The 13,034-nt window shown below is 63.5% G+C and overlaps 1 protein-coding gene across 5 annotated transcripts in view; it reads left to right on the top strand.

Moving 5' to 3' along the window:
• The window catches only part of NAV1 (neuron navigator 1), a 78,734-nt gene that overhangs the window by 3,693 nt on the left and 62,007 nt on the right, over window positions 1-13,034 (top strand). For all 5 annotated transcript variants that reach the window (XM_075521992.1, XM_075521991.1, XM_075521989.1 and 2 more), the window contains exons 2-3: window positions 10,748-11,356; window positions 11,740-11,840. In XM_075521992.1, coding sequence (XP_075378107.1) covers window positions 10,773-11,356; window positions 11,740-11,840 — 685 coding nt within the window. In that variant the 5' untranslated portion in view covers window positions 10,748-10,772. The remainder of the gene's footprint in view (window positions 1-10,747; window positions 11,357-11,739; window positions 11,841-13,034) is intronic.

Here is a 13,034-nt window from a genome sequence, read left to right as displayed (position 1 = left end):
CACCAACCCGTCCTAGTGGGCTCCGATGGCTTCCCTGGTGTATTTGCTGGTACAGCCCAAGCTCCGCTCGTTAGCAAACAACATCTAACGAGCTTTGCCTGGTCATGCTGCGGGGTCTGGGCAGCATTACGGACATCGGGCACTGCTGCCAGATTAACTGCCTGGATTAGAGGATGCTTGGGGGGAGAGGGGCTGGAGGAGCCCCCAGCACTCAGCACCCACCACCACTGTCACGGGAAGTGACAATAATTGGAGAAAGCAGGATTTTTGTTAAACAGGGGGAGAGGTCCTGGATGAGTGGCACAGTGGGGGTTTGGAGCTTTGCTCTGTCCCAGGGGGTCGGTGGGAATTCGGGGGGCAGGAGCTGGGGTGAAGCCACCTCTTGCTGCGGGACTTGGTCCCCCCATGCTGCTCTGAGCTTGCCTGGTCAATGCCCCATCCTAGCGCGTCCCCTGAACCACCTGCAGCATCATCGCTGTCCCCCGGGACCGTTCTGGGGGGCTCTGGGTCACCCCATCTCAGTGCTGGGTTCCCATGAGCACCCGCAATGGCTGCATGTTGCTTCATCGCAGGGTCGAGTCCTGCAAACCCCTGTCCCTGAAAGGCTTGGCAGCACGTCCTGGGGCCACCCTGGCTCCTGCCCTGCTGCCACCTGCAATCACCGCATGTCCCCATGTAAGCGCAGTGGCACCATCCTCCAGCGCCCACCGGTGCTTTAACCTGCCGTGATTTATGCCGTGGCTCCCGCGTTCAGGGCTGGACCCAGCCATGCCTCTGCTGCGGGAGCTGCCTTTCACGCCGGTGCGGGGGCAGGATTTGGCCACAGAGGGATGAAGCCAGGAGCCTGGGTGCTGCCCTGCAGGCACCAGGGGTTGGGGTGCCCCAAGGCATTGCATGGGGAGGGGACAGGTGGGGACAAGGCACCCATCCCCAGGGCTGGGTGGGGCAGTGGGACCGGTGGCCTGGCATCCTCTCACCGCCGGGATGTGGGAATTGGGCTCTGAAGGTCTGGGCCGTGCTGCAGGGAGCAGGTTTGGGGTGGGAGCCAGCACTCGAGTTAACACCTCCCAGTATTTGCCTGGATTCCCTGGGTTCCCCAACTCCCACAGAGGAGCAGAGGTGGGAGCTGGAGGAGCTGGGTTTGTGCTCGTCCCCCCATTCTCATCCTCAGCTCCCACTGGACGTGGCCGTGGGGCCCGTGCGGATGCGGCCGGGCGGCGTCACCTCCGGCAGCGGAAACTCCCCCTGCTCAGGACCGGGCGATAAGTCACGGCTTCTCCTCCACCCCTTCCCGCTCTCCTCCCCTGGCCCTCACCCCGCTGAGCTCTGTGCCCTCCCTCGCTGCTGGCCCCTGGGGACTTGGCTCCCCGTCGGGGTGTCCATCCCAGGGGATATGCACCGCGGGGTGGGCGAGGGGGAACGTAGGAGTGCTGCCATCCTCGTCCAGGCTGCTCGCTGTGGGCAGGCGGGATGCTCGAGGGATGCTCAAGGCATGCTCGAGGGATGCTCGAGGGATGCTCGAGGGATGTTCGAGGGATGCTCGGGCTCCCCTCTGGGAAAGCCAGGCATCCTCTGGGTGTGATGGCCCCACGGTGGCTCCATTAGCCGCATCCCTTTGAGGCGGGAGGTTTAATTTTATGTGTAAGAGGGTGGTGGGACCGGAGCTGCCACCTGCTCTGGGGCTGCCGGGGGGAGCGCTGGGGTCAGGAGGGCATTGCCAGCCCCTGCCCACCTCTTCCGGCCATGCATGTAAGTTGCAGTCCCTGGCTTTTTGGGGACATTGGCATCAGGGACACGCTTAAGGTTGTGCTGATAAACCCCAGAGACGTGGCTCCCTCCGGGCTGTGTGTCACTTGAGCCTGGCAGCGGTGGCAGGCGGGCAGCCTGCCTGCCCACGCTCGGAGCAGGGACCGCTGCAACCCCCCAAGACCCGAGCAGGGAGGTATTTGCCAGCAGCCACTGCGGATTTACAGCTCACTGGAAAATCCACTCATCCCATTAAGGGCTCCCTGCGGCTTTTGCTTTCCATTGCAAATACCCAGTTGTCCCAAGGGAAAGCCCCTTGGGGTGCCACCGGCGCTCTTGGGGTGAACACTGCAAGGAAGAGTCCTGGCTGCAAGAGCAGCAGATTTATTTATTATACGAGAGATTATCGGGCTGAGGGGAAATCTCATCCCACTTGCCCAGGTAAGACCAGATGGGGAAGTTGTGCTCATGGTGGGAATGGTCTGTACCGGGGGGCACTGGGAGGTTCAGCTGGGAGTCAGAGTCATGAGTTGACTTTTCCTCGCCTGGTTCATCACCCAAAGCACTTTCAGCATCTAAAAATGCCCCAGCTTGGAGCTCAGCTGCTTTGCAGGGAGGGACGCAGCGATGGCACATCACCCCAGGCTCCATGTCTCTGCTCTCGGGGTTAGAGCCATGTTATGCCCAACCCTCTGCTGTGTCCCCAGCGTTAACCACCCCATGCTCCCTGCAGCGTTTTTTAAATCCTTAACCTGCTTTGGGGGGAAAAAATGACTTTTTTGGGTACCCTGAAGGCCCCGCTCTGTCCACTGTGGGCTTGGAGAGCTGAGTGTCGGAAGGAGTGGACAGGCAGTGAGGGTCTCATCAGTGAGACCTGGGGATGCCGGGGATGCGCCGCCCGTGCCGGGACGGGGAAGACAAGCCCAGCTCCCCCCGACCATCACACCGCACACGTATGCGTGCGAACGCGACAGCTTCTGCTGAGTTAATGCATTTTGCAGCCCCGCCGCGCAGCTGCCTCTCCCCGCTGCCCCGCTCAGCAAAAACAAAACGCGTCAGGGGCTTCCAGGTTTCAAGGGTTGAGGACCGGGGGTGCCGTTTCCGCACAGCAGCAGCGGAGGTGAACGTAGATGCTGCGACATCTGCTCTTGCTCAAAAATCCTGGGAGCAAAGGGCCAGGTCCGTGATGTGGCAGGAACATGGGGCTAAGTAAGTGATGCAGTTGGCTTCCGAGAGTTTTGGCCCAGACAGAAGTTTATCCGCATGTCACCCATCCGAGCGCCTGCACCTGGGCTGCAGGATGGCTCCTGGCCAAGGGCTTGAGCCGGCCGGGATGTGGCACTGGGGGATCCTCGGCCCCAAGGCTGCACCGCGGTTTTAGGGAGGTTTTGGGGAGGTTTTGAAGCCCTCAGGAGTGCAATAGGAGATGTTGCTCTTTGGCCACGGCGCTGGATGCTGAAGCGACCCTGGGGTCTGCGGTGCCCAGCGGCACGTATGCCGGGAGGAGCCGATCGCGGGGCGGCCGGCGGCTTCACGGCTCTTCTCACCGGGCAGCACGGGGGGAGCGGGGAGGCCGAGGAGAGCGGGAGACCCCCAAGCACAGCCCAAACCTCCTCCCGGCGGATCTTTGCCGCAGAGCCATCTGGAGGAGGTTCAACGGGTGTCACCCCACGGCGGGGCAGCCCCACCTTGGTCCCCAAGGGTGCTGGGGACGCTGGGGATGACGGGCAGCGCTGCTGGGGGGACAGATGGCGCAGGCTCTGGACAGATGGTACCGGCCCCAGACAGGCAGCCGCAGGACGGGGGGGCCGAGTGACCCCGGACGAGCTGGGCTGGTCCCTGGGGACTTGCTCTGCCGGCCCCGGGCGGGTGGTGGTGGCCCAACGGGGACAGGCACCACAGGTCAGGGGCAGGGGGCTGGCACTGCCGGCCCGGGGCGGGGGGCACCGGCCGGGGTGGGGGGGATGACACCGTCCCGGGGGGGGGGTGTGTGGGGGGGGTGACACGGGCCGGGGGGCGGAGCCGGCCGGGGGGCGGAGCCGGCCGGGGGCGGAGCCGCGGGCGGCGGGGCGGAGCTGTCCAGCACCGGCGCCTCCTGAACGTCCCCGTCCCCGCGGGGCCGGGGCTGCCCCCGCCGCCCCCCGGCACCCCGGCCCTGCCGACTGCCCCAGCGGGCCGGGGCCGGGGGTCGGGGCTGGCTCCTCCGCCCCGAGCCGGCACCGGGCAGCCCCGATGCCCCCCCCCCGCGGGGGGCCCCCAGCCCGGCGGAGGGGACACCTCTGCCCCGAGTCCCCCCCGCAGGGTCTCCGGTTGCCCGGCTCCGGGGTGTCACTCCCGCCGCTCTCAGGCAGTGACAGCCTCAGCGAAAGAGCTGCGAGGCGGGGACGGGATGGGGGGACACGGAAGGGCCATGGGGAAACCAGACGCGTGGCCTGTGCCACAGGGAGCCGGGACGTCCCCAGGTGCCGCGGGCAGGGAGGGGCCTTCGGCATCGGGGCTCCTTGCACAGCCCCTTGCGCAGATCCCGGGGTCTGTCCCAGCCGCAGATCCCGGGGTCTGTCCCAGCCCCGGTCCATCCGTCCTCGTCCCCGCAGCAGGATTCGTGCCAGGCAAAGCCCAGCCTGGGCAGAGCTCGATTTCACTGCCACATACGGGGCTTTTCGTGGCAGAGGCTGCTGCGGTCGGTCTGAGAGCTCAACTTTGCTCAGAGCAAGGTTTTATTAAAGTGGGTTAAATGCCTAATGGGATTGCTGTGGAGTGGCTAAAGCAGAGATTAGTGCTGCGGCTACGGGGCTGGGATCTCTGCTCTGACAGCAGGCGGTTTCTGTCCCTTTCCTCCTGCCCCAGCCCACAGCCCATCTCTCAGCAGCTCCCAGAGCTCCCAGCATCATGCTGTGGGGAAACAGCCAGCCAGGGCAGGCAGAGCTGGGGCTGCCCGGGCCTCCCCTCCCACCCGCTTGCCCATCTGCTGCCTGTACCCAGGAGAACCACCTGCCTGCACCCAGCCTGGGCCATTGAACCAGCCGCCCCCGGCATTGCCCCTCCAGAGGGGCAGGGAGAGGGGAGCAGCGAGACCTCCCTGGGGAAGGACCCAGCCCGGGGGCCCGGCGATGTGGGCGGTGGCAATGTCCCAGGCGGTGACACCGGCTGGCAGGCAGGCCAGGTCCCGGCCAGGGCGCGGGGGCCAGAGGGACGGGGCTGGCGGCTGAATCGGCAGCTTGTTCTCCTCTGAAGGCTCCTTTCTGCTCCTGCTCCTTCTGTTTCTCTTAGGAAAGTTTTATGTCCCTTGTGTCACAAGGAGCCTTTTCTTTGTCATCCTTCCTGAGCGTGCCAGGGAGGAGGCCGTGCTGGAGCACAGCCATCCCTGAAAGCAGCTCGGGGCCAGATCCTGCGCAGGGCTGCGAGGTGCACGTGGCAGCTTCGAGGGGCAGCCGTGTCATGGCACTGGGATCTGTCCCTTGGCATGGGCTCAGCTCCTCAGACCGTTCACACCCCAGGCTTCACCCCTGGGCTGCCCCCCTCCATCCTCACCCTTAAAAAAGGAGGGTGCTTTGCAGCCCCCCAGCAGCTCCCCAGGGACATCCGGCACAGCCGGCACTGCCGCAGCCCCCGGCGCTCCTGTGCTGCCAGTCCTGTCCAATTTACAGAGCTGCTCTGCAGCCCGGCACACTCAGGGAAGGATCCGACCTCCTTTATTCCTATTTATCAGCCTGGTTTCAGCTCCCTCACCCCTAGCAGAGGCCATGTCAGGGCGGGGAAGCTGAGGCACAGAGCGGCAGCAAGATGCCAGGAGAGGCTGAAGGGTTTAATACCTTTTTGCATCACTAAGTGTGCTCAGACTCCTGCCACAATTATCCCAGGGGTGTGGGGCAGAGTTTCATCCCCAGCAGGGAGCTCTCAGCTGCGAGAGATGAGAGAAAAGCAAATTTAATCTGGTTTATAAAAGTCACCCTGAAATGCTTCGGGAACAGAGCAAAACGCTTGCAGAGCCATTAGCTGTTTTCTTGAGACCATAGGAGAGCTGGAGGTTGGATTCCTCCGAGACATCGTGGAGGAGCCGGGGGCTTTGGCTGCTCGGCGCAGCCCCAGCGCAGGGTCGGGAGCAGTGCAGCCCCCGTGGGGCCGGGAGGGCCAAGAGCCAGGGGGAGCGGCTGTTTCCAGCTCTGCTTGGGTGATGGATGGCTCCAAAGCGGGTCTGCTTCGATGCTGGGGATGCTCCAGTGACCCCTCACATGCGAAACGGGGACATGAAATAAGACTTGGGCTCCAGGCCCCTGTATTCATTTCTGGCTGCTAAAATCGCACGTGTGAGATGCATTTGGACACCGGGCTGAGGAAGTAGCTCAAGATCTGAGCACAACAGATGCCTCTTTGAAAGAGATGCCTTCAGGGATGTGCTGGGTTGTGTTTGTCCTGGGATGAAGGACGTGGCTCGGCCAAGGCTGTTTCATTTTCCTTCAATGTGAACACCCATGTCTCTGTGGACAGCATCATCCGAAGGGATCAGAAACCACCTCGTCTCTGGGCTTAAAGGTCTTTAATTCAGGGAAAACTCAGGTTCAGTGCTGGCGCCAGTAGATACTGGCCCAGCGCTCCAGACCTGAGCTCTGGAGGTGGCTGGGATGAGCATCCTCACCCTGGCCAGGAGATGAGCATCTCCAGCTGCCCAGGGAGGCTCAGCCCCAGCGCTCAGGCAGGGCTCTGCTGCCTGCAGCACTGCTGAAGCTTCTCCAAAATATCCCCTGGTGCTAAAATACCTTGTGTGTATTTGCTACTTTCCACCACCACAGTGAAAATCCCAAGCTGGTACCTGGGGACAAGGTGGGGCCAAAAACCCACCCGGTGACTGGAAGTCCCAAAATTAAAGCATCAGGTGCAAATTTCAGGTGCTCACATTATCCAGAGGGCAAGCAGCAGCCGATTCCCGAGAGCTGCTCTGGGGACACGGAGGCCCTGCGGCTGGGTTGCATTAAAGGAGAAAGTCGTTTCCCTTTCAAGCTAATTGCAAAAGAGCCACCCGTGTCTATCTAGGCCAAGCTGTAACCTGCTTTAGCCGGGCAAAGCAGCAGCAGGACGCCAGCGTGACGCAGCGTGACGTGGCACTCGCCTGCTCCCCTGCCGCGTGGCACACGGGGCACACGCCGGGGGGGACCCAGTCCCTGGGGGCAGGGTTTGGATGGAGTGGAAATGAATCTGGAGGCAAATGAAGAATTTGTTTGGAAGAAGAATGGGCCGAATCTCTTCCCAGAATGGTTTTAGTTTGTGCTCATTAATAAAATGATGGGATGAGTAGGAGGGCTGCTTGGTGCAGGAGCTGATGGGGGGAAATAGGGACTTGGTGGGAGTTGCTTTGGTTTATCCCTTTGGTGGCATCCCTGGGTGTGGGACCCCAGCCCAAGGGTCCAGCTGGTGTTACAGCCCAGGGGAACGGGGCCGCATCCACCTCTCCCCTTGGCCAGCCCCGGGGAAGCCCCCGGCATCTCTAAAGCAGGGTGAAGCCTGAGGAGGGGTCACCCATGCTTAGCCAGGCACAGCGAAGCAATGGGTGTCCTCGGAGTCCCCCGAGGTGTGTGCTGCAGGGAGGGGATGGCTCCGGAGCCTGGCTCCCAGCAGGCGTTGGCATCTCCTGGGAAACCTCAACCCTGCGAGCACAAGAGGAGGATTGATTTTTTTGTGGGCAACGTGGCAGCTTTGGCTTCTGCTGCAGCCGCGGCATCGCAGAGAAGTGGCTGCTGGTGGGCTCAGAGGGGAGAAATGGAAGTTGTGTCCACGAGAGAGAAATCCAAAGTGAATAGACTGGAAAGAAAATCTATAAACCCTGGTTACAGCCCCGATGCCACGTGCCCGGTGAGCAGGCGGGGCTGGAGGGGTGTTGCATGCTGATGATGCTCAGAGGGTGCTGGTGAAGCTAAGGTCGTAGCATAAAACTAGATGAATTTTTTTTGCCTCTGAGTTGGTTGAAGAGGAGGTCAGGACCGGCTTTATGGAGGCAGTGGCAGATGATCTCCCTCTGCTTTAGGAGGAAACCCAGCAGCAGCAGCCCCTGGGGCTGGAGATGTTTGTGCAAGGGACGTTGAGGGTGCAATAGGTGAGTTGGTGCCAGTGGTTTAACCACCTGTGTCCACAAGGCTGGAGCTTCGCTGGCTCTTGGCCCCATCCTGGGCATCCTCACGCTTACGGGGAGGAAGGTCGACCCTGTTGGCGTTTGCATGAGGTATCTTGCAGCTCAAGGCTGCGAACTGCTCTGCCCCCAGGCATGGCACTCCTGGGGCAAGAGGCTGGGTTAAAGAGAGTGAAAAAAAGTGCAAAATTGGGGTTTGTAAGTGTGGGTTGTGGGGCACAACCTGGGAAAGGGCTGAAGGGCTGAGGGGAGCCGGTTGCTGCTGATATTCGCTGCTGGGTGGGCAGCAAAGGGGGGATTGGGAGCGTTGTGCCCCCCGGGATGTGCTGGGCTCCAGCTCCTGGCTGGTGCTGGGTGCTGGGTGCTGAGCCCTGGCTGCCTTGCTCCCAGGATTGACCTTTGTGGGTGCAAGGAAATCCCATGGGTGCAGGGAAAGCCCCGCATGGCCCCCACCTGGCTCCTGCCGCCCACCCCACAGCACCCTTGGGTGAGGGCTGGTGCCAGCACAGGGCCCCTCAGTGGGGGCTGTGGTTGCCCACCGGGGCTGGATCCAGACCTATTTGCCAGTGTGGGGGTGGCAGAGCCCCAGTGCCTGTCTCCATCTCACCCCACGCAGCGGCTCGGGGACAGAGCTGTCCCAGAGAGCCTCTGAGCACCTTGTCCCAGGGCTTCCTCCATCCACTGATGCCGTGAGTCAGAGCCATGACCACAGCGAGCGGAGGCAGAGACGTCTCAGCAGGGACGTGGGGAGGAAGAAAACCTCCCCAGCTGTTTCAAAGGCTTCAGCAAGAGCAAGCCCAGAGCTGCGTGTGTCAGTTCCCTCTTCCCCTTAATTAAAATTGCCTTGAAAAGACCTTTGTAGCTCCTGGCTGACGCTGGAGTCGGTGCTGCGATGCCTAGATCTTGTCCGCTGCATCAGCCCTTCTCCCCGTGACCCATGGCTCTGCTGATCAAGTGATCCAGCTCACATGGGTCTGGCAAAAGGGAATTTGGGTGTGTTCACCCGAGCACTGCCCGTGGCAGGGACAGAGCCACCCCGGGGGGGCTCACTGTGGGGGATGTGGGGCAAGGCTTGGTCTTTGCAGACTCCCAAAAGCCTGGGGGGAGCAGGGCTCAGGGCAGCTGTAGGTTGGGGAAGAGGCAAAACAGGGCAGTTTGGGGCATTTTTGGACCTTGCTCATGCAACACCCTCTGCCAGGAGATGCAACGGGTGCAGGGCTGAGGCTGGGTGCTGTTCCCATCGGGGTGATGGGAGCCGTCCCTCTGCACCCCACAGCTTGCCAAGAAACCTTCTCCAGCTCCAGAGAAGCTCCGTCTCGGCCGGGTGGTTTGAAAGGCGGCCAGGCTGCCAGCCCTGGGCTGCAAACAGAGCGGCTTGTGTGCGGCCCTGAACCTGGGCAGCAGCGTCCCCCCAGCCCGCCGGGAACGGCTTCGTTCAGCTCCAGCGCAGCCCCGAACATGCTTGCTGGAGCGGCTGCACAAAGACCCGCTTGTGCTTGCTGCACCCACCCGGCCCTAAGCCAGTGCCGGGGGACAGGAACCCCCCCCATGGGTGACAGGATCGGTGGGTGGCCAACCTGGAGCTGGTGGTCGGGGACCCCAAAAAGCTTCCACTCCCCTCCCCAGAGGTTTTCCGTCAAGGAGGCTGAGCGAAACTGTGCTGGAGCAGCCTGTGAAATGTGTGTCCTGGGAGATTTGTGGCACCCAGCGCCCGTTTGCCTTTCGGTTCACTGCGGCTGTACCGAGGCAAGGGGACAGAGGCGCCTGTGGAGCCACATCTCCCCGTCTTTCTAGAGATCACTCCATTCACTGGAGAAAACTTTTTTTTTTTTAGTTTTGAGGGGTTTTTTCCCGGAGAGCTGCAGGCGGGAGGTGGTTGGAGATGGAGCTTGCTCCACAGCTGATTTTCTTGCTGAGCTCTGCTCTGCCTGCCCAGGCAAAGCCTGCGGGAGGGCTGAGCTTTGCTGCGACCGTGCCAATGTCCCTGTCACCGGTAGTGGCAAAGATGGCCCTGCCTGCCTGTGGGTGCTTTGGGTGGGATGGGGTGGTGCACTGAGCCCCTGTCCTCATTCATGCGGAGAGAAACGCCAAGGCAAGGGGACACAGGGCACCGTCTGGGTGGTGGTGCCAGGGAGAGTCACTGTGGGGCAAGATGAGAGCAGGAGCATGGAGAGATGGGGTGGTTGGCACCACGTGGGGGAACGTTGGGGATGGGGAGGGCAGAGATGGGGCTCAGACACTGGTAATGGCTGAGGAATGGGGTGACAGAGCTGGTCCTCGTGCCACTGGAAGGTGGTCTTGGGTGATCAGGAGATGGTCTCAGGTGGCTGGGAGGTGGTCTCGTAACCGGGAGGTGGTCTCGTAACCAGTAGTTGGTCTTGGATGGCCAAGAGATGGTCTTAGGTGGCCTCGGGTGTCTTGGAGATAGTCTTGGGTGGCCAGGAGATGGTTTTGGATGATGAGGAGATGGTCTCGGTTGACCAGGAGGTGGTTTTGGGGACCAGGAGAAGGTTTTTGGTGGCCAAGAGGGGCCCATCCTGCCTGTGGTGCAGCCCTGCCTGGTGAGGGTCTGTGCCCATGTGGCCTTGCTGCAGGGAACTGCCATAGGGACCTGGGGACACGGGGATGGGGCTGCACAGGGTCCCTGGGGGACGTTGTCACATGTGCCCTGGCCCTGTGGATCCCTGTGGGGGGACATCACGTACGTCTTCACCCTGGGGTGTGGGACGCAGCAGTTTCCTCCTGGGGTGGGAACATTGAGCACCCACGGTCAGTGGGGGCCAAGACCAGGGTCTGGTGTGGCCGAGGGGATGTGGGTGCCGCCCCATGCCTACTCCCTCGCTGTGCCCGGCCCTGCTCAACCCTCCTCTCCCCCCACAGCCTCGCTGGCAGCCACCTCGCCAGGATGAACGGGACGGCCAATGTCAACCCTGCTGGCCGCAGCCACTACGTCTCTGCCATCCCGGTGCCCCGTGCCGTGGCCCACAGCAAGCCACATGCGGCCCCCCTGAGCACCCTGGGGCCCCCCGTCCCCCACAGGGCTCCGTCCCCCCGGCCAGAGAAGGCGCCGGCCCCGGGCCCCAAGACCCTCAAGCCCAAAGGCTCTGGCAGAGCCACCAGCCGCAAGCCATCAGAGGGCAGGGAGGGCAGCCCCGGTGTCCCCCGCCGCGGGCGGCAGAAAGCCCTGGCGAGACCCCTGGTGTCCCCCGGGAAGTGGCCAGAGGCAGCGGGCAGCGAGAGGAGAGGGGCAGGCAGGATGGGCGAGCCCACCGAGCTGCCCAAAGCTCCCCCAGCACAGGGCAGGGGTGCGGGGCAGCCATGGGGGTCCCCTGGGAAGGGCGGTGGGGTGGCCATGGCAGGGACGGGGGATGAGCCCGATGGCGGCTCGCAGGGCAGGGGCCCCGTATTTGGGTCAGGGGCCATCACCTTCTCCTCAGGCCCCCCGCACAGCCACCCCATCACTGCCACCGTGGCACCCTTCCAGTACCGGTGAGTCCTTGGGGACGGAGGGGGCATGGAGCTGTTGGGGGGGCATGGGGACAGGGGGACACGGGGACGGGGGGAGGCAGGCGGGCACAGCGGGGGTGGCCATGGGGAATAGTGGGGTTGGGTCTGGGGTCTCTGCCCCAAAAGGAGGGTTCCCAGCGGGTTTGGGGTGCTGGGGGTTCCTGGGGCACCCATGGGAGCTGGTGTGGGGCAGGGGATGGGCTCAGTGGGGAATGGGGTGCTCTGGGACCCCCCCTGCCATGAGACCGGTGTTCCCAAACCCTGGCAGAGCCCAAGGCACCGCGTTCCCATCTCCTGGGGGTCCCCAGCCAGCTGCACCCCGTGGTGCCTCTGCTCCCCCACCCTCACTCCCCCTCTGCCCCCAGGCTGCAGGAGGACCAGGAGGAGGAGAAGGCCACCTGCCCGGGTGGCGAGTGCCCCGGTCCTGCGGAGGGACCTGACCCCGACCCCAAACCCAGAGGCCTGAGTGAGTCCAGGGAGGTTTGCTGGGGGTGGGGGGGTTCCTGCCGGGGGGCTGCCGTGACGGTGCCAGGGGCAGAGGCTCATGCCAGAGCTCAGACCCCCGTGGCCCCGTGCCAGAACAGGAGCCGGGGCTGGAGGTCGGTGGGGCGGCGGGGAGAACCCCCACACAGGAGGTGCCCCAACTCCCCTGGGAGCGGCACGGCTGCAGCTGCCGTGTCCAGTGACCCCCGTGGCCAAAACCTACACCCAGCGGCGTGGCCTCACCCGGGCGTGGGAGCCACGTCAGCACCCCCTGCAGCGGCTCCGGCACGGGGGGACTGTCCCCTCTGTTGATGCCACCGGGGCATCGCCCTGCTCGCCTCCTTTCCCTCCTCTTCCCATTTTCCCGGCGAGCTCCAGGAATGACCCATTTCCAAGAAGCCCTCAGAGAGCCAGAGTGGAGGCGGGTGCCGTGGCACCGCTGACTCCCCGCACCCACCGTGGGGACACCCCCTTTCTCGAGGGCTGAATGAGCCCAAGTGCAAGCTCCCCGCTGCAATGTTGGGGACACCCCAGTCCCCTCCAGTGCTTGCTTTTGGGGGGAGACCTTGGGGGAGCGGCTGCTGGAGGGGATGCTGGGGCGGCGGTTGCCAGGGCAGCGGCAGCGGAGGATGGCGGGATGCTCCAGGGATGTGCAGGGAAGGGGTGAAAAAAGAGCTGGGAGCTTCGCCGGGTGATTCAAAGGGACAGAAGTCGGTCAGAGCCGCCGTGGCTCCCGGCACAGCCCGGCTTTGCAGCGGGGTCCTGGCGCCGCTGCCGCGCAGCCAGAGGGCAACAGGGTTCAACGCTGAGCCCCGATTTGGGAAGCGCTGAAACCGGCAGCAAGCGGGAGGATTTTCTGGGAGAAAGGAGGGAGCGAGCCGGGCTGGCGTGCTCCCAGCGCAGCTGCCCTGCTCGCCTTGGGGAGGTTTTGGAATGAGGCCGGGCGGGTTCGGTGCTGGGGAAAGGGCCGGATCCTTTCCCTTGCTCCGCACCTCCCCGGCTGCCCCAGCCCATGGCACCTTCTGGGGCTCTGTTGGGCCCGGCTGGAGGGGACAGGGGACATTGGGAGGCCCTGGGTCACCCTGCCAGCCCCAAAATGACATGACACCCCCAAATTTTCCCCACCCGCAGCAGGCCCCACACCCAGACAATAGCCTTGTAGCTCAGCGAGGGGTGT

The sequence above is a fragment of the Mycteria americana genome, chromosome 20 (genome assembly GCF_035582795.1).
Source record: "Mycteria americana isolate JAX WOST 10 ecotype Jacksonville Zoo and Gardens chromosome 20, USCA_MyAme_1.0, whole genome shotgun sequence".
Taxonomy (NCBI): Eukaryota; Metazoa; Chordata; class Aves; order Ciconiiformes; family Ciconiidae; genus Mycteria; species Mycteria americana.
Note: the sequence above shows the minus strand (reverse complement) of the source record. Positions and strands in the feature narration are given on the sequence as shown.